At 35.9% G+C, this 21,403-nt stretch overlaps 1 protein-coding gene across 1 annotated transcript; it reads left to right on the forward strand.

Annotated features, from left to right (window-relative positions):
* The first annotated feature begins 100 nt into the window (after positions 1-100).
* On the forward strand, positions 101-20,339 carry SPA17 (sperm autoantigenic protein 17). The gene is made up of 5 exons (XM_012470216.3): positions 101-177; positions 1,500-1,680; positions 7,364-7,434; positions 17,630-17,716; positions 20,011-20,339. Exons 2-5 carry the CDS (start codon positions 1,527-1,529, stop codon positions 20,146-20,148), a joined length of 450 nt encoding a protein of 149 aa, XP_012325639.2. The 5' UTR covers positions 101-177; positions 1,500-1,526; the 3' UTR covers positions 20,149-20,339.
* The last annotated feature ends 1,064 nt before the right edge of the window (positions 20,340-21,403 follow it).

Raw genomic sequence — 21,403 nt, forward strand, 5'->3', positions numbered from 1 at the left:
CCCTGCAGTCCTCCTAGCCTCCAGCGACCGCAAGGTGGGGCCGTGCTCGCCCCTTCCCGGCCGCCGTAGTTTTTGTTTTTGTGTGTGTGTTTTTTTTTTTTTTTTTAAAGAAAAAATGGTTACCTAGCAACGAGAAAAACAACCGGAACCAGCGGCAACGGCTGGGAGAGAAAGGAGGTGAGGCCGCTTCCCTACTTCCTCTCTGACACCAAAATTTCGTCTTTTCCCTTTGTCTCTCGTATTCTCTCAGCATCCCAGACATAGCTTAGAGGCAGCCCATTCTGCGCGAGTCTGAAATCCTGGGTCCTCAACGTCTTGCCCTCGACTAGACGGGTCTGCCCCCTCGGCCCTCCCTCCTCTGCCTACATTGGTTCACGGTTTCGCCAGTCCTTTTCACCGCCCTAGAATGATTCAGTACCCCCATCTCCTGCTCTCTCAGAAAAAGCAAAAGAGAGGAGCCCGGCGTGGTCGCGCGCGTTTGTAGTCCCAGTTGCTTGGCAGGCTGAGGCGGGAGCACCGCTGGAGCCCAGGAGTTCGAGGCCAGAGACACCGTCTCAAAGAAAAAAAAACGATGAAACGAGAACCCTCCATAGACTGAGCCTCATTAAACCGTCTAGTTCCCCCAGTCTGGACCCCTACCATGGCCTCCGCCTCTATTCCTCACTGACACACACACTCACATTAACAGGCCAAGTCCCTGAGGATTCTTTTCATACTCAGTAGCTCAGCCCTCTGCTTAGCAGCTACCCTTAATTTAGCCCTTGTATTCCAAGACAGGAAGAGATAGTCTGGTCAAGAAGAAACCGGAAAATATAAGAATCCCAAAACTTTAGAGACTGGGATTTCAAAATCATGACACACCCCCATCCCATCCCATCCCTCCGTCATACCTAGGCACCCACAACCCCATTCCACAGTACAAAGGTGTTCAAAGCATTATGGGGTCATGCTTCAGAAGTGGCAACAAAGGGAAAGATTGTGCAACTTCTTCATTCAACAAACTGATTTCTAGAACCAGGACTAAGTTCTACTCTTTAATTTAAAAAAAAAAAAGTATATATATATATATATATATATATATATATATATACACACACACACATACTTCCAAGAGGGTATTCTCAGCAATTGATAATGAATTCAATTTAACTTTTTAACAATCATTCTCTCTAAATTCCTGTGTGATAGTAAAAATTTACCCTTACCTTTTGAGAATACCAAAAGTAAAGAGAGAAAAAGTCATATTGAAATTGTGATTTTTTTGTAGTGTTTAAAAAAACAATTTGCTTTAGTGAATGGGTCTGTGTTTGTATTATTCTAATTCATAATGGAGAATTCAAAACTCTTTGGAAGAAATGAATGGACTTGGATTGTGTTGGGGAAAAAAAGAATTCAAGTCCAAAAAATGTGGGTCTCAGAAATGAGACCATTGGCATAGTTGTGATTATAGAAGTAAAATCAGACAAATTTAAAGACAGTACTCTTTAATGAATCTTTAGGTTCCATAGGCAGTTCTTACCAAGAAGATGTCGATTCCATTCTCCAACACCCACTATCGAATTCCGCAAGGATTTGGGAATCTTCTTGAAGGGCTGACACGCGAGATTCTGAGAGAACAACCGGACAATATACCAGCTTTTGCAGCAGCATATTTTGAGAGCCTTCTAGAGAAAAGAGAGAGTAAGCTTTCTAAAAGTAGTCACTTTTTAAAATAGGAGACTAAGCCTTTGTTTATGGTAAAACTTGCTTAAGACCATGTCCTTTCTGCAGAAAGCCTTTATGAGGCAAGGAGTTTCAGATAACAGTTCTTGCTCTTTGAAACAATATGTACTTCTGTGATATGTTCTCTTAAATTAGTTTCACATTATGGAAGATTACCAGTTCATTATTCAGACCTTCTTCATTGTATTTCTCACAGACATACAGTGTGGAAGGTAACTTCAAAAGAGCATACATTTCTTGGAGAAATCAGTGGGGGGATCATACAGTCTACCCTCACCACATTTCAGCACACTGTTCCTGTGTCTCCCTGGCAGTTGACTATTATTCCTGAGATGGTTGTCTGTGGTTTCCTTTCCATTTAGATTCCTTTCATTTGAAAGTATTATAAGTGCTGCAAAAAGAATTCGGCACTCCTTAAATAAACTGATATTCACTGGGGTATATGAAACTGTTCTGCAATAAAAGCACAAACTGCTTTGAAAGCTGGACTGCCAGCCTGGAAAGGTAATTTCTATTCTTTATGCTAAGTCCCATCCTACACAGATGCCAAGATCCCCACTAACAATAACTCTTTGGTTGAAAGCCAAAGCAAAGTCCCTTCACTCCCATAAATAAAATTTCTAAATCCCCAACCATGAAGGTTTACGACTGTCAGGACTTGACCAGTTTTGTACTAAAAACTTATCCTTAGCCAGGCATGGTGGTGCACACCTTTAGTACCAGCTACTCAGGGGCTGAGGCAGGAGGATCACTTGAGCCCAGGGGTTCAGAACAGTAGTAAGCTATGATTACACCTGCGAATAGCCACTGCACTCCATCCTGGGCAACAAAGTGAGTCCCCTTCCCCACTCCCATGACCCCCGCCCCAACCCCCAGAAAGCCATTCTTGATTAGAACATCCATTTTGTATAAACTCTTGTCATCATTACTTTTTATTACAGTATTCCAGTGGAGTGGTAAAGGTGACTAGAAATAGGCACAAGCAAACAAACATTCTATTGTAATCATTTTATAGTGGAAGAATTAAAGCAACTCCCATACACACTTCATAGCTCCACCCACTTGCTTTTTTTGCCCTGCCCTCGCAGAGCTCAAAATCTCTGCCAATTTCCTGAATGTTGCTGGTCTTTTCCATATCCGGTCAGTGTGAATATTTGTTGCACAATCTGAAACTTTAAATATTTTCCACTGAAAACATTTGATAAACTATATATAGAAGAGGAACATTATTAAGAGAAATTATGTGGCAATAGACTCTGGGGCCTATTTGAGGGTAAAGGTAGGAGGTGGGTAAGGATTGAAAAACTACCTATCAATCATTATGCTGATTACCCTGGTGACAAAAATTGTCTTCACACCAAAGCCCCTCGACATAGAGTTTACCCATGTAACAAATCTGCATGTGCATCCCTTGAACCTAAAATAAAAGTTGGAAGGGGAAAAAAATAAAATTCTTTGGAAAAAGAGGTGAATTGTAATGAACATTAGTTTTATTATAAGATTAACTACAAATTCATGCAGTAAAAGTCTTTAATCATTTATTTAATTTTAGAACTCAGAAACATCCCATCATAAAAACATTTGCATCATTGTTAGCAGATCACAGTAATTATAGCAAATGATTCAGATTAATGGTCTCAGGACACTAGCTCTCTAATAAACAATGGGTAAAACCATTTGAAAAAATTGTAAGCACCACACCCAATTACACCCATGTCAACCAAGGGCAAATTATCTAGATGATATAAGTTTCAGAATTCAGTATCTTCAAAAAGGAAAAAAAAAAAAATCGTTATAGACCACTAGCTCAGTCTCCCACACAATGCAAGAATTCTCTTGCCAGCATTCATCATAGGTGGTTACTAGTCTTCATTTTTATTTTTGTGACAGGAAACATATTAGTATATGATTTAAGTGGTATTTCAGGTCACTAGAAAAAAGATGGACTCTTTTATTAAATTATTTTGAGATAAAAAAGGAAAAAGATAAAATTGGATCAATTTCTTATACTATATACAAGGACAAATTCCAAATTAGTCGAGTATATAAATTTTTTTTAAAAGAAACTGTACAGATAAATATGGATGAATCTCTCTATAAGAGAAGAAAAAGTTTTGCTAGCTAAATTGCTTTAATTGCTTCAAAAATTCGGAAGCAATTAGAGAAAAGATTGTTATAATTTGACAACATAGAAGCAAACTTTTACATGAGAAAAAGCACTGTGAGGAAAACAAAACTACAAAAGACAAACAGAAAAAATATTTGCAATTTATATCCCAGTGGGTTAATAGCCCTAATAAATAGTTTGAAAAAAAAAAAACAAACAGTGTGTTATAGGCTTATAGAACCCAATAGAAAAAATTGGCAATAGATATGAGCAAACAATTTACACAAAAATGAATGCAAATGGCACTTACAAAAATATATTCAAACTAATTCATAATTCATAATAATAGAAGTCCAAATCAAAACTGCACTGAGCTACTAATAACAATCCCTCCATTATATTAGCAAAAACTCAACATACTCTGTAGGCAGTGCTGTGGGATAATAAGCATTTATATACGTTGCTCGTGGGTAAGCAAAATGCCATAATTTCAAAGAGGGAAACTTAGCAATACCTACCAAAATTATATATGTATTTAACCTTTGACCCAGAAGTTCCACTTCTACATTTTTCAGTGCATTACTCTTTGTAGAAACAACCCAAATATCCATAATAGGAGGTTGAGTGAACAAACTATAGTACATCTACACAGCTGAATAATATATATTACTGTTTTCAAAAATGAGAAAGATCGCTTGATGATACTATAGGTGATACTATGGAGTAACTTTCAGGATATATTCAGTGAAAACAGCAAGATGGGAAAAAGTGTGCTTAATGTGCTACTATTTTTTTTTTAATAGAGACGGGGATCTCACTATATTATCCAGACTGTTCTCAAACTCCTGGAGTGCAGTGATACAATTGTGGCTCCACTGCAACCTCCCAGGCTCAAGCAATCCTCCCACCTCAGCCTCCCAAGTAGCTGCAGCTATAGGCATACACAGCCACATTGGGCTAATTTTTGTTTTGTTTTGTTTGTAGAGATAGGGTTTCACCATGTTGCCCAGGCTGGTCTCGAACTCCTGAACTCAAGCAATCAGCCAGCCTTGGCCTCCTAAAGTGTTGGGATTACAGGAGTGAGCCACCACACCCGGCTTCAATTATATTTTTAAATGGAAAAGTAAATCTTTAAAAACTTAACATTTACCTTTAGGAGAAAGTGAACACGGTAGAGGGAACATGATATAAAATATCTTGAATTTGGAGTCATAAAAGTTTAGCATAGTTATAATTTTTAATTTAAAAATTGTTGAGCAATTTCTAAACTGTAAAAGCAAAGTGAAACATGAGCCTAACTAGTATTGACTCAGTGACATACACACAGCGATATTCAAGTGATATTAAAATGCAATAATTTGACTGTGCATGCCTAGTGCATACATCCTAAAAACAAAATGAAATTATATATTGTAGAACAAAGCAAGTAAGCAACTAAGCTAGTGGTATTAGGAATAAGATTTTTAGTATAGGAAAAATGACATTCAAGTAAGAAAATGAAAGAGGTTAATAAAATCCTCTAATCCTAAATTTGAGTTGAAAAACATCAGTGTGACCTCATGTTTTCTCTCTTTGAAAAATGAAAGAAGTATTTTCTGGCTTTGTACTTAAAGGCCTCAAAACAATGACCAACCCAGTACCAGTGAGCACCTAGCTTCTAGGTTGTCATCTCTAAATACCATTCCCAGGAATGAAGTCTTCTTGGAAAACAAGCTAATTTCATGAACTTGGCAGGAAATATACAAGATTAGGCTGAACATCTTGCCATACCAGAAAAGAAGGATGCTATCAAAGATTACTAGAGGTGTTTCCAAGGGACTCAGGAACATTTGAGCACCTGAATAAGCTACCACTGGACAAATGTTTAACAATTAGAGCATCAATAATAAGAATAATACGTGCATTGGATTGAAATGCATCCATTTTCTTAAACATTTGTGAATTTGTGGTTGTTAAAAAAAAATATTCATTGGTTATCTTGAAAGGATTCTAGGAATTCAACTGATTATTCTAAAAACTGGTAAATAAAAGGAAAGAACTAAACCTTTAACCTTTCTTTCCTGTAAGAACTGTTCTTCAGAGTAACCAAACAGTTGATGAGGAAAAGTTCTCCTTAATGAGTACTCCAGAAAATAAATAAGTATTGATCAAATTAGAGCATTACCATTTCACAACCCCTAAAAAAATGATCTAAGCGAGGATCATCAGGGAGCCCATAAAAATTATAAAAGAGTAACCACATATTATAAATATGACAGAATTACACAGCACTACCAATCAAGTATACTTGCTGAAAAAATCAAACCATCAAACCCAAATCAGATCAAACCTATACATCTACCTACCAGTCTACAGGAAATTGAAAGGCAGAAGAATTTGTTAAAAGCCACCATGGGGATAGTCAGAAACATCTGAACTATGAAAAACTCCAAAGGGAAAATGACCAAATTTCATCAACAAATAAATTGCAAGGAAAGAATGGGACTGAGGGAATCTTTAAAAGAAATTTAAAAGATGTAACAAAGGGCTGTGCATCCCCATTTTGGGGATCCTGATTTGAACCAACAAATAAATAAGACAATGGAAGAAATTTGGATAGTTGACTGAATAATTGATAATATTGAGGAATTATTAATATTATTAGTATTTTGAAGTATGATAATGGTGTTGTGGTTATATTTTAAAAGTATATATTGAGATGCATTCTGAAATAAGTAATAGTAGATAAAATAACAGGATGCAAGGGGTTGGTTTAAAAATAATCAGAAGAAAGGGTTATAGATAAAACAAAGTAAATCACGGGTTGATAATTGAATCTAGACAATATGCACACAGGAGTTTATTATCCTATTTACTTTCTAAGTTTGAAATTTTTCATACTATAAAGTTAAAGAAAAAATTGTTTAAAAATAAATACCTGTCTTTGTCTATGAAGTTTCTTTCATCCTTCACTTTTCCAAACTTTCTGACAACTTAGCATTTAGTTTTATACATTTTTCTGTGTTTACTAATGCATGTTCTAAGTGTCAACATTTATATTTAAGTACTGGCATTTGTTCTTTCTCCCATTTTATTATAAATTCTATTAAGGCAGAAATTATGTTTTTAGTGCTTTTCTAAATATCCCCAAAGGCTCATCCATTGTTCAATTGGTAATTGTATATTTAATAATCACTGGTAATGTCTGCAGTGCTAGGCTATGTACAATGTCAAGAAAATTTTGGACTGTCAGTAAAGAACCTGTAATTTGAAACAAGAAACTTATATTTGTGTTACTATTCTACATTTACCTTAATGCATTCAAATAAATCTGAAGTTATTATGTTTTTATTATTTAGAAACCAACTTTGATCCAGCAGAATGGTAATCACTGGTAATGTCTGCAGTGCTAGGCTATGTACAATATCAACAAGATTTTGGACAGTCAGTAAAGAACTTGTAATTTGAAACAAGAAACTTATATTTGTGTTACTATTCTACATTTACCTTAATGCATTCAAATAAATCTGAAGTTACTATATTTTTATTATTTAGAAACCAACTTTGATCCAGCAGAATGGGGGAGTAAGGTAGACGACCGCTTCTATAACAATCATGCATTTGAGGTATGGTCCTTTGAAGCTATTGGATTTGGCTATTTCTTCTCTCTGTCAACAGCTAGCAATTGTTAGGCTATCCCCAGAATTGTGAGAATTATGTCAGGAGGCATCACAAATAACTTATTAAATCTTTTTAATTGGTCTGGGATTTTTTATGAGAATTTTTTTCTAAAGTATCTGAGTCATATACAGATATTTCACTTAAGTTTAACATTAATCAACAGGAAGAAGGTGCTTGAAAGTTATGAATAATTATTTCATTATTTATTCTTCAAATGTTTTCAGCATCACAGTGCTTAACAATAGCAGGTACTCAACAAATAATTACAGAATTAATAGGTAAATAGTCTATTTCATAGTCTATATTATGAATAGTCTATATTAACAGTCTATTTCATAGAGTAAAACACTATTCGTCCAATTATTTCATTATCGCTGATATATTACAAAAGACTAATTATAATTAAAGATGATAATGGTATAGTTTTCTCTATAAAGCTAGTTTTTTCAGCATCTGAGCCTGTATTTCTCTTTAGCAGCTTTACAAAGACAGCTTTCTCAACCAAGTCTCCTCAAAAAAAAAATTAAGCCCTAAACCAAAGGCACTAATTAAATATAAGGAATCAGTGTCCTGCTTTGTATCTAGAATGGTTCTGGTTGTGTACCATCCTTGGGAGAATTGAGAAAAGAGGCACTCAAAACATTCTCTGTGCTCTATGACTTAGATAATGAGTTGTGGTTGAAAAAGGCTGTGTGGTATCAGCATTATCGGCATCAACTGGAAATTTGATAGAAATTCATAATCTCACAGGAAACATGAAAAGGAAATATGACGCCCCAGAATGAACACAACAATTCTTTAGCAATAGATCATAACCAAAATGAAATTCTTGAGGTCTCAGGTGAGGAATTAAAAATATTGGTTTTTAAATATGGTCAGTGAGGTGCAAGAGAAATCTGAAAACCAATACAAAGAACTCAGTGAAACAATTGAGGATATAAATGAAAAATTATTCAAGGAGATAGATTTTTATTTTTAAAAAACCCTAACATAAATTCTGGAATTGAAGAATTTATTGAAGGAAATGCAAAATATATTCAAAAGCTTTAACAATAGACTAGACTAAGTAGAACAAAAAAATTTTAGAACTTGAATACAGGTCTGAAACAATCCAGTCAGACAAAAATAAAAAAGAATAAACAAAGCCTTTAAGACATTTGGGATAACATAAAGCAACTGAATATTTGAATTATTGGTATCCCCAAGGACATAAAGATCAGAAGGTTTAGAAAACCTATTTAATGCAATAATAGATGAAAACTTTGCAAGTCTATCAAGAGATTTAAACATCCAGATATAAAAGGCACAGTGATTCCCCAAACGAATACAACGCAAAAAAAATAAAAGTTTTCACCACAGCACTATCTAAAGTCAAAGAGTGAATTCTAAAAACAGCAAGAGAAAAACATCAACTTTGAGGGAAAACCCATCAGACTAGTAACTGTATTTCTCAGCAGAAACCTGACAGGCCAGGAAGAATGGGATGATGATTCAAAGTGCTGGAAGAAAACAACTATCAGCCAAGAATTCTATATCCAGCAAAATTAACCTTCATAAATGAAGGAAAAATAAAGTCTTTCCCAAACAAGCAAACTAGCCTTGTCCTGCAAGAAATGTTCAAAAAAATCCTCAACTTGGAAGCCAAAAGATGGCATTTAGCATCATGAAAACACATGAAAGTATAAAACTCACTGTTAAAGCAATCACACAAAGGAGGAAAATAAATGAACCAAATGGCACCACAATAGAATTCCACCAATCCACAATGACAAACAGTAAGAGAAAAAGAAATAAATAATATATAAAATAACCAGAAAACAATTAACAATATGACAAAAGGAACAAAACTTCACATATCAATAATAACTTTAAACATATATGGATGAAATGTTCAACATAAAAACTATAGATGGGCTGAATGGATTTCTTTAAAAAAAAAAACACATGATCCAACTATATGCTTCTAATAAGAAACTTACCTTACCTGTAAAAACATATAGACTGCAAGTAAAGAGGTGGAAAAAGATATTCCAGGCCAACAGAAACCAAAAACAAGCAGAAGTAGCTATAGTGACATTCGGTAAAACAGTTTAAGTCAAAAACAGTAAAAAACAACAACAAACAAGTTCACTTTATAATGAAAAAGGGATCAGTTCAGCAAGAGGATGTAACAATTATAAATATATACACACTCAGCACTGGAGCAACCAGTTCATTTTTAAAAATAACTATGTGTAAAGACAGAGGTAGACTGCAATACAATAATAGTGGGGGACTTCAACACCCCACTCATAATATTAGACAGATTATCTAGACAGAAAATCAACAAAGTAACTGATATAGTTTGGCTGTGTCCCTACCCAAATCTCATCTTGAATTGTAGTTCTCACAATCCCCAAATGTTGTGGGAGGGATGAAGTGGGAGGTAATTGAATTGTGGGGGTGATGGTTTTATAAGGGGCTTTTCCTCCTTTGCTCACTCTCATTCTGTCTCCTGCCACTCTGTAAAGAGATGCCCTCCACCATGATTGTAAGTTTTCTGAGGCTTCCTCAGCCATGCAGAAGTGTGAATCAATTAAATCTCTTTTCTTTATAAATTACCCAGTCTTGGTATTTCTTCATAACAGTGTAATTTTTTTTGAGGCAGAGTCTCATTCTCTCACCCAGGCTGGAGTGCAGTGGCTTAATCTCAGCTCAATGCACCCTCCACCTCCCAGGTTCAAGCGATTCTCCTGCCTCAGGCTCCCAAGTAGCTGGAATTATAGGTACATACCACCATACCCAGCTAATTTTTGTATTTTGTATTTTCACCATGCTGGCCAGACTGGTCGCAAACTCCTGGCCTCAAGTGATCCATCCACCTCTGCTTCCCAAATTACTGGGATTACAGGTATGAGCCAGTATGGCCTAGCTAATACAGAAAATTGGTACTGCAGAGAGTGAGACACTACTGTAAAGATACCCAAAAATGTGGAAGTAACTTTGGAACTGTGTAACAGGCAGGGGTTGGAACCATTTGGAGGGCTCAGAAGACAAGAAGATGTTGGAAAGTTTGGAACTTCCTAGAGACTTGTTGAATGGGTTTGACCAAAATACTAATAGTGATATGGACAATGAAGTCCAGGCTGAGGTGGTCTAAGATGGAGATGGGGAACTTATTGAGAACTGGAGTAAAGGTCACTCTTACTATGCAAAGAGACTGGCAGCATGTTGCCCCTTCCCTAAAGATCTGTGGAACTTTGAACTTGAGAGAGATAATTTATGGTATCTGGTGGAAGAAATTTCTAAGCACCAAAGCATTCAAGAGGAAGCAGAACATAAAAGTTCAGAAATTTTGCAGCCTGATGACACAATAGAAAAGAAAACCCCATTTTCTGGGGAAAAATTCAAGCTGGCTGCAGAAATTTGCGTAAGTAATGAGGAGCCAAATGTTAATCATCAAGACAATGGGGAAAATGTCTCCAGGGTATGTGAGAGACCTTCACAGCAACCTCCCATCACAAGCCTGGAGGCCTAGGAGAGAAAAAAATGGTTTCCTGGACCAGACCCAGGGCTCTTTTGCTCTTTGCAGCCTTGGGACATGATATCCTGTGTCCCAGCTGCTTCAGCTCCAGCCGTGGTTAAACGGGGCAAATGTACAGTTCAGGCCATTGCTTCAGAGGGTGCAAGCCCCAAACCTTGGCAGCTTACACATGGTGTTGAGCCTGTGGGTCCACAGAAGCCAAGAATTGAGGTTTGGGAACCCGCGCCTAGATTTCAGAGGATGTATGGAAACACCTGTATGTCCAGGCAGAAGTTTTCTGCAGGTGCAGAGCCCCCATGGAGAACCTCTGCTAGAGCAGTGCAGAAGGGAAATGTGAGGTCGGAGCAGCCACACAGAGTCCCCACTGGGGAACTGCCTGGTGGAGCTGTGAGAAGAGGGTGACTATCCTCCGGACCTCAGAATGGTGGATCCACCAACAGCTTGCACTGTGCACATGGAAAAGCTGCAGACACTCAATGCCAGCCTATGAAAGCAGCCAGGAGGGGAGCTATACCCTGCAAAGTCACGGGGGTGGAGCTGACAAGGTCATGGGAGCCCACCTCTTACATCAGCACACCATGGATATGAGACATGGAGATTAAGGAGATCATTTTGAAACTTTAAGGTTTAATGACTGCTCTGTTGGATTTCAGACTTGCATAGGGTCTGTACCCCCTTTGTTTTGGCCAATTTCTCTCACTTGGACCAGATGTATTTACCCAATGCCTGTACCCACATTGTATCTAGGAAGTAATTAGCTTGCTTTTGATTTTACAGGCTTATAAGCAGAAGGAACTTGCCTTGTCTCAGATAAGACTTTGAACTTGGACTTTTGGGTTAATGCTGGAATGAGTTAAGACTTTGGGGGACTGTTGGAAAGGCATGATTGTGTTTGAAATGTGAGAGCATGAGATTTTGGAGGGGCCGGGGCCAAATGATATGCTTTGGCTGTGTCCTCACCCAAATCTCATCTTGAATTGTTGTTCTCCTAATTCCTACATATCATGGGAGGGACCTTGTGGAGGTAATTGAATCATGGGTGTGATGGTTTTATGAGGGGCTTTTTCCCCTTTGCCTGCTCTCATTCTCTCTCCTGCCATCCTGTGAAGAGGTGCTTTCCACCATGATTGTAAATTTCCTGAGGCCTCCCCCAGCCATGCAGAGCTGTGAGTCATTTAAATCTCTTTTCTTTATAAATTACCCAGTCTCAGGTATTTCTTCATAGCAGTTTGAGAATGGACTAATGCCATAACATTGAACTTAAATTTGACTTTTAACAAATGGACCTAACAACATTGACAGAACATTCTATTCAGCAACTGCAGAATATATATTCTTTTCATCAGCACATGGAACATTCTCAAAAATAGACCAAATTATGTTAGGGCACAAAACAAGTCTCAACTAATTTTTTAAAAGTCAGTGTAAAGTATCTTGTCAGATCACAGTGGAATAAAACTAAAAATCAATACTGAGAGGAATTTTGGAAATGGTACAAATACATGGAAATTAAACAACATATTTCTGAATGTCTACTGGATCAAGACAGAAATTTTTAAAAAGTTTGAAGGAAATTTTTAAAAAGTTTGAAACAAATTAAAACTGGAAACAACATACCTATGGTATACAGAAAAAGCAGTGCTAAGAGAGAAGTTGATAGCAATAAATGCCTACATCAAAAATGTAGAAAGATTACAGATTAACAATTGAAAGATGAACCTCAAGCAACTTGAAAAGCAAGAACAAACCAAACCGTAGCAGAAAAAAAGAGAGAACAAAGATCAGAATAAAACTAAATGGAGACTAAAATAACAATACGAAAGATTAACACAAAAGATTAACAAAACAAAAAAATTGGTTCTTTGAAAAGATAAATAAAATTGATAAATGGCTAGCTAGACTAACCAAGAAGGGAGAAGACCCAAATAAACAAAATTAGAAATGAAAAAGAAGACATTACAACTGATGGTACAGAAACATAAACAGTCATCAGAAACTATGATGAACAATTATACACTCACAAACTAGAAGACATAGAGGAAATAGATAAATTCCTGGAAACATACAACCTACCAAGATTGAATCAGAAAGAAATAGAAAACCTGAACAGACCAATAACAAGTAGTAAGGTTGATTCAGTAATAAAAATCTGCCCCCACCATCACCACCAAAATAAAAGGCCAGGCTTAATGGATTCACAGCCAAATTCTACCCAGTTCTACATACAAAGAAGAACTAATACCACACATCCTGAAACTATTCCAAAAAATTGAGAAGAATGGATTCTCCCTAAACTCATTCTATGAGGCCAATATCACCCTGATACCAAAACCAGACGAGAACCCAACAAAAACAGAAAACTGCAGACCAATATTCCTGATGAATAGATGCAAAAATCTTCAACAGAATACTAGCAAAGAGAATCCAACAGCACATCAAAAGGTAATACACCATGATAAAATCAGTTTTAAACCAGGGATACAAGGATGGTTCAACATCTGTAAATCAATAAATGTGATACATCAACAAAATGAAAGACAAAAACCATATGCAGAAAAAGCATTTGATAAAATTCAACATCACTTCATGATAAAAATCGTCAACAAATTAGGCATAGAAGGAACATACTTCAAAACAATGAATGCCATATACAAAAATCCCACAGCTAATACTATACCGAATAGGAAAAAAATGAAAGCAGTTCCCCAAAGAACAGGAACAAGACAAGGATTTTCACCACTCCTATTCAATGTAGTACTGGAAGTCCTAGCCAGAGCAATGAGGCAAGGGAAAGAAATAAAAAGCATCCATATTGGAAAAGAGTAAGTCACTTATCTCTGTTTGCTGATATATATAGATATAGATGTATTATATTATATATAGATGAATATATATTCAGAAATGAGGTCTCACTCTGTCATCCAGGCTGGAGTGCCATGGTGTGATTATAGTTCATTGTAGCCTTGGCCTCTTAGACTCAAGGGATCTTCCCATCTTAGCCTCCCAAGTTGCTAGAACTACAAACATGTGCCACCACACTGAATAATGTTTTTGTCTTTTGTAAAGATGGGTTTTTGCCATGTTGTCCAGACAGGTCTCCAGCTCCTGGCCTCAAGTGATCATCCTGCCTTGGCCTCCTAAAATGCTGGGATTTCAGGCATGAACCACCATGCCTGACTCCCAATATAATCTTATATCTAGAAAAATCTAAAGACTCCACCAGAAAACTCTTAGATTTGTTAAATGAATTCATTAAAGTTGCAGGATACAAAATCAATGCACAAAAATGAGTAGCATTTCTATACACTAATAACAAGGTGACTGAGAAAGGAATCAAGAAGGCAATCCCATTTATAATAGCTTCAAAAAACAAGGAGTAAATGCAACCAAGGTGGTGAAAAATCTGTACAAGAAAAACGATAAAACACTGATGAAAGCAATTGAAGATGACACAAAAAAATGGAAAAACATCCCAGGCTCATGGATCAGAAGAATTAATATCTTTAAAATGACCATACTTTTTCTCAAAACAATCTACAGAGTCAATGCTATCCCTATCAGAGTACCAGCTCACTTTTCACAGAATTGGGAAAAACAATCCTAAAATTCATATGGAACCAAAAACGAGTCCAAATAGCCAAAGCAATCCTGAGCAGGAAATACAAAGCTGGAGATATCACATTATTAAACGATATTCAAATGATATTATAGGTTGGTGCAAAAGTAATTGTGGTTTTCGCTATTTCAGTAGAAAAATACCGCAATTACTTTTGCACCAAATGAATAGAAGGCTATAGTAACCAAAACAGCATAGAACTGGTATAAAAACAGACACATAAATCAACAGAATACAGAGGAGTCAGAAATAAACCCATATACATATAACCAACTGATCTTTAGCAAAGATGATAAGAACATACATTGTGGAAAGAACATCCTTTTCAATAAATAGCGCTGGCAAAATTGGAGACCCATATATAGAAAACTGAAACTAGATCCCTATGTCCCATCATATACAAAAATCAACTTATCATCAATTAAAGATTTAAACATAAGACCTAAAAGTATAAAAATGCTAGAAGAAAACCTAGGGGAAACTTTTCTGGATATTGGTCTAGGCAAAGAACATATGACTAAGACAACAAAAGCACAGGCCACAAAACCAAAAATAGACAAATGGGCCTTAATTAAGCTAAAAAACTTCTGCACAGTGAAAGAAATAATCAACAGAGTGAAAAGACAAGCTGTTGAATGGGAGAAAGTATTTGTAAACTATTCATCCACCAGGGGACTAATATCCAAAATACACAAGGGAGTCAAACAATTCAACAACAACAACAAATAAATAATCCCATTAAAAATAGGCAAATGGCTGGGCATGGTGGCTCATGCCTGTAATCCCAGCACTTTGAGAGACAAGGCAGGAAGATTGTTTGAGCCCAGGAGTTTGACATTAGCATGGGCAACATAGTGAAACCCATCCCTACAAAAAATTAGCCAGACGTGGTGGTGTGCACCTGTAGTCCCCAGCTACTTGGGAGGCTAAGGTGAAAGGACCACTTGAGCCCACAAGTCAAGGCTGTAGTGAGCCATAATCATGCCATTGCACTCCAGCCTGGGCAACAGAGTGAGACCCTGTCTCAAAAAAAAAAAAAAAAGAAAGAAAGAAAGAAAAGAAAAGGAAAGGAAAAAGTAAAAAGAACTTGGAAAAGGATATGAATAGAGATATTTTAGAAGAAGACATACAAGTCCAACAGGTATATTTTTAAATGCTCAATATCACTAATCATCAGAGAAGTTCAAATCAAAACTACAATAAGGTATCATCTTACCCCACTCAGAATGGCTATTATGAAAAAGACAAAAAAAATAACGTACTGGCAAGGATATAGAGAAAGGAGAACTCTTATACACTGTTGGCAGGAACGTAAATTAGTACAGCCTTTAAGGAAAACAGTACGGAGATTTCACAAATAACTAAAAATAGAACTACCATTCAGTCCAACAATCTCACTATTAGGTATCTACCCAAAGGAAAATAAATTAATACATGAAAAGATACCTTCATTTTTATGTTGTTTTGCAGCACCGTTCACAACAGCAAAATTATGGAATCAACCTACATATCAGTCCAATAGATGAATGAAGAAAATATGGGATATATACACAATGAAATATAATTCAGCCATAATAAAGAAAGAAGTTATGTCTTTTCCAGCAACATGGATAAAACAGGATGCCATTATCTTAAGTAAAACAAGCCAGGCACAGGAAGACATGTAGTAGATGTTTACACTCATAAGTGGGTGCTAAAAAAAAATGTGTTCAAATGGACATAGAGAATGAAATGATAGATAATGGAGACTCAAAAAAGTGAGGAGAGGTGGGAGAGGGGAGAATAATGAGAAATTGGTTAATGGGTAAAATGTACATTATTTAGGTAATGGACATCCTAAAAACCCTGACTTGATCACCAATCCATGCCTATAACAAATTTGTACATGTACTCTATAAATTTGTATAAATATTTTAAAAAAAGAAGAAATTCAAAGTATTGTCTTCCCCAGGTCTACAAATCAGAAGTTACATTTTTAAAAGATCACCGGAATAATTCGTAGGTACATTAAAATTTGAGAACACTGCTCTAGACAACTGAGTTAATACTGTTAGCCACAAAGCACCAGCGGATATTAGAATTGAAAAGAATTAACAAAGTTCAGGTTTTGGTGGTGTTCTCCAGTAGATTCGAGGGATTTCCTGAAGAAGTAGCTGTCACTTATTACATGAGTTTGAAAGTGAAGTTCCATCCATTTGTGCCTGCAGGTATAGGTGTGTTCTGCTTATTTCTATTTTACTATGTTCTCTGTGTTCATGTTTTATTTGTATTCATGTTTTATTGAAATAAAGTAATAATGTTGAAAATTTTAAATCCTTGTATCACATAGCAATTCTGGGGTATTTCTTATTTTTAATCCTAAAGGTTTTATTTGATTAGATTATATATTCTTAAATTTCAGTTTCATGGGTTAAATAAGCTCTTTCAATAGGTGTGAATTAGCAATGCCTTTAGTTTGGGGAGGAAGACTTAAATAACCATGTCAAACTAGGCAGAGGTGGTTTCTCCTTTTATATTTAAATCATAAAGCAAAACTCCACAGCAAAACTTGCTTCTTTTACTAGTTTTAATTCATAAACCTCACTCAAAAGTCAACTTGACGTCACACTATAGAACACAATACCATTTATTTTATTCTTATTTTAGAAACTATTGGAATCTCTCTTTTATACTTTGTTCAGGATTCATTATAGCATCTTATCAACTTTTAGTATAGGACAGTGGTTTACTTTTAACATAAAACAGTGGTACACACATTCCAAAAGCCACAGATCAAATGTTTTGCCAATTATTTGGTCTTTAATATTTGTTTATACATATTCCCTTAAGAGCTTTAATTACTTATTCTTATTTTAATGTATTTTCCTTATTAAAGATAAATATGTAGTATTTAATTCCATTTCTCAGTAATATAAAGTAATATTTAATTACTTCTAACAGTTTTATATAAGACTTTGCTATTTTGGAAACATTGCTAATTTGGCTCTCTCTATCTGTCCAGAAGCAAGAACCAGCTGAGAAATGTGATCCTAAACAAGAAGAGTCTCAGATATTTGGGAAGGAGGAAGAAACACCAGTCACCATCTTAGTATGTAATATTTTTCATATACTACTGAAGAATGATATTTTCACGTACGAAGAATGATATTGCCCAATTTAAAATTGAACTCCAATGAATGTCTGTTATCTTTATTGTCAAAATTATGATTTTACCTTCCAGATAATTAACATCAAGATAAACTCCAGATAAAGATTAACATCAAGATAATATCCAGATAAAATAACTGGTAGATCATTTTCAGCCATGCCTCTTATGATCAAAAACTCATTTTTCCCTTAAAAATAAAATCTTATTTTTCAAGATTGTTAATGGATGGAATATCTCCCTATGGGGAAGGGCAGACAGAACTCACAGCCCCAGTTGTGATCCTTCAGATTCATCTTCCACTTTGGGAATTTTTCACTAATTGATGCTGTCACCACTACACAGTAGCAAACATTCAGAGATAACAAAAGAAAAATCACAGGGAATTACATACAGCCAAAATAATGGCTTTACAACAATGTGGCTTATTCATCTTCCATGCATAACCCTCTACAAAAACGCCTCTGTGCCTGATGTACTACATCCAAGCAGTCAAGACATAGAGAAGTCCACCCTCAAAGACACCTATATTCAGTGGTGTGCTAGAGCCCGCTCTCAAGAGACAATTGTGCACATTTCTACCCAGGCTCATGTTCAGTAATGTCACTTTTAATAACTTGAATCATCCACAATGAGAATTTTGAGACCATGGCAAACACTGCAAATCTGGGCTTTGTTTTTTTCTGTAGAGCCAGTTGTTAAAACACTTATCAGTACGTGATTGTTTATATTCTTTATAGTCCAGACTCTTGTAGACTAGGCCTCATAAGAAAGAAGAACTCACTCTCTACAATGTCAAAGTTCAAACTTCTGAGTTCCTTTTTATGTCTCAGGTCCCAGGTAGTTGCCCAGTAACTGGCACCTAGAATGGATATCCCCTCAAGGAATACCCTACTTCCTACCTAGTAATGCGTGACTTTTCCCTGTAAGATGTACAGGTTATTCCAGAATTATATCAATACAACCCAATAAGCCTAACATTAAGATGTAACAGGAAGTCAAGGAAGAAGGGAGTTTTATTTCCTTACATCTTTCATAGGTCCTCTTACACAGGTTTTCGTGAGTTTGAATAGGGATCTCATTGATTTCCAACTTGAGTGTTTTCGTTTGCCTATATTAGGATGTCATCTGAAAGAATTTAGTGCCATTCTGTTTGTATTTAAAAGTTTGAGCTAGATTTGTCTCATTGTTTATAATGGGGGGCTGGGAGCTTGAGCAACCCAAAGGCCCATTAATATGAGATTGAGTAAATATTAAATAAAAGTACATCAGTATAATACAATGATGTCATAAAAAAGAAGAATGGGCAGAGTTATACACTGACTAATAACACAGAAAAAGAGAACCAAGATATATTGTTACATGGAAAAAGTAGCTGCAGAACTCTGTGATTAGTATGATCTCATTTTTAAAATAAAAACGCATATATATACCCATATGAATATATTTGCATATAGAGAAATTTTGGAAGGATATAAATACTCAACTCATAATAATGGGTATCTCCCAGGAGCAGGATTTTAATAGGGGGAGAAAGCTTTCACTGCCAATGACATTTGAGTTTTTAAAGTGTATACATAGCATTTCTATAATATTTAAAGATATATTAAAAGCTATATATTTATTCAGTTATACACTAACGATTCATGCATTTTACTGTCTGTAAATTTATACCTAAAAATTTATACCCATTTTTTTTTAAAAAAAGATGGTATGTGCCAAAGTTCAACGAACCATGTTAAAACTGACTTTATTGGACTAAATGGATTTCTCTTTGGCACTTCACTTTAAATGTATGACTTTGATTAGCTAATCATTTAGAAATTGAGGAGTTATTCTAATTTATTGTGTGTAATTATGATTACTTTTAGACATAACATTTACTATTATTCTTAACATTTTTACCATGCCTCAAGGATTCTTTTTTGTCCCCCCCCAACCCCCCAAAATAATACCTATTTAAGGAAACTGAAATAGGCACTATTTTGGGGGAAGGAAAGTTGGCAATGATCTTTTGTTGCTAAGACATATTAAAGAGTGACAAAACAAAATGCCTGCTATTTTGGTATTTGCCATTCGGTGCATATACAATGTGACAATATATAAAACTCCCTCAGGAAGCAACAGATCTCAGATAGTTGCATCCCTAAATTGATTAAATTTTATGAATTTATTTTTATGGCATCAAAAACACGGCATGTTTAAAGAGTCTGTTACTTTTTCTCCTTTCAATGAAGGACTCTTCTGAGGAAGATAAAGAAGAGGTTGCTGCTGTCAAAATCCAAGCTGCCTTCCGGGGACATGTAGCCAGAGAGGAGGTAAAGAAAATGAAAACAGATAGTCTTCGAAATGAGGAAAATGAGGAAAACAAGTGAGGACACTGTTTTTACCTCCAGGAAACATGAAAAGTAATTCAACTCCATTAATCTTCTTGTTAATTGTCATTTTTTCCTGAGTAAGGAAGATTTATGTTGTGAAATAACATTTGTTGCTGTTGTGAAAATCTGTCATGAGCATTTGTTTAATAAGAATACCATTGAAACATGCCACTTGAAGATTTCTCTGAGATCATGAGTTTGTTTACACTTGTCTCAAGCCTATCTATAGAGACCCTTGGATTTAGAGTTATAGAACTAAAGTGTCTGAGATTACAGAGATCTTAGAGGTTATGTGGTCTAACCATTATCAAAAAAATAAATCCTCTCTATCACATCCCCCAAAGATGTTCTTTAGCTCCTGTTTCACTCCTAGTGATAAAAAATTTCACTGCTTTTTAAGGATAGTCTATTTAAATTTAGAATTTTTAGAAAGATAAGCTGGGTCAAAACTCTGCCTCCTTTAGCCTGGCCAACATGATGAAACTTCATCTCTACTAAAAATACAAAAAATAGCCAGACGTGGTGACATGCACCTGTAATCCCAGCTACTCAGGAGGCTGAGGCAGAAGAATCGCTTGAATCCAGGAGGCAGAGGTTGCAGTGAGCTGAGATTGTGCCACTGTACTCCAGCCTGGACGACAGAGCAAGACTCTGTCTCAAAAGAAAAAAAAAATCTACCCACTTGTAAATTTAACCCACTTGTTTTCATTTATCATACATGCATTCGATTATTTATTGAAAATGTATTGAGCACTATTCATGTGCTGGGAATTAGTAATGAATACTGTTCTTACACTCATGCAACTTACAATTTTTTATTGTTTTGCTCTCCAGAACATCACATTGGAAAAAGCAAAAGCTATCATATCATGCTGTCTTCTTCAGTTAAAACTTCCCAAGTTTTTTTTTAATATACAATGGTATATTAAAAAATATACAAATGGTAATGCCTATTTTACAAACTCAGAGGCTTTATATCTTATTTGAATGGTTCACTGAACCACTCAAATCCCCAGTGCCTTATTTTTCGAAAGTTCAGTCTCTCCTTTTGGAGGCCCCTCCACCCTTGATTGTCCAAGAAACCGAGGGTTCGTGTCTTAGACCAAAGGGTGCAGTTCTCTTCCCAATACAAAAGGTAGAAAATACAGTCTTACCATTTAGTTAATGCTGTTGCCTTCTACCATAATGTTGTAAATAGTCCAGCAGACTGAGGTGATTCTCTGGCTGGTTCCAATTCCTGCCTGCACCATAG

Source organism: Aotus nancymaae, unplaced genomic scaffold (genome assembly GCF_030222135.1).
Source record: "Aotus nancymaae isolate 86718 unplaced genomic scaffold, 86718_ANA_hifiasm-v0.15.2.pri h1tg000012l, whole genome shotgun sequence".
Lineage (NCBI taxonomy): Eukaryota > Metazoa > Chordata > Mammalia > Primates > Aotidae > Aotus > Aotus nancymaae.

Coding starts and splice junctions, on each gene's coding strand:
- SPA17 (XM_012470216.3), top strand. CDS start 1,527: ATGTCGATTCCATTCTCCAACACCCACTATCGAATTCCGCAAGGATTT. Junction 7,435..17,629: donor ATAACAATCATGCATTTGAG/GTATGGTCCTTT, acceptor CTATCTGTCCAG/AAGCAAGAACCAGCTGAGAA. Junction 17,717..20,010: donor AAACACCAGTCACCATCTTA/GTATGTAATATT, acceptor CTTTCAATGAAG/GACTCTTCTGAGGAAGATAA.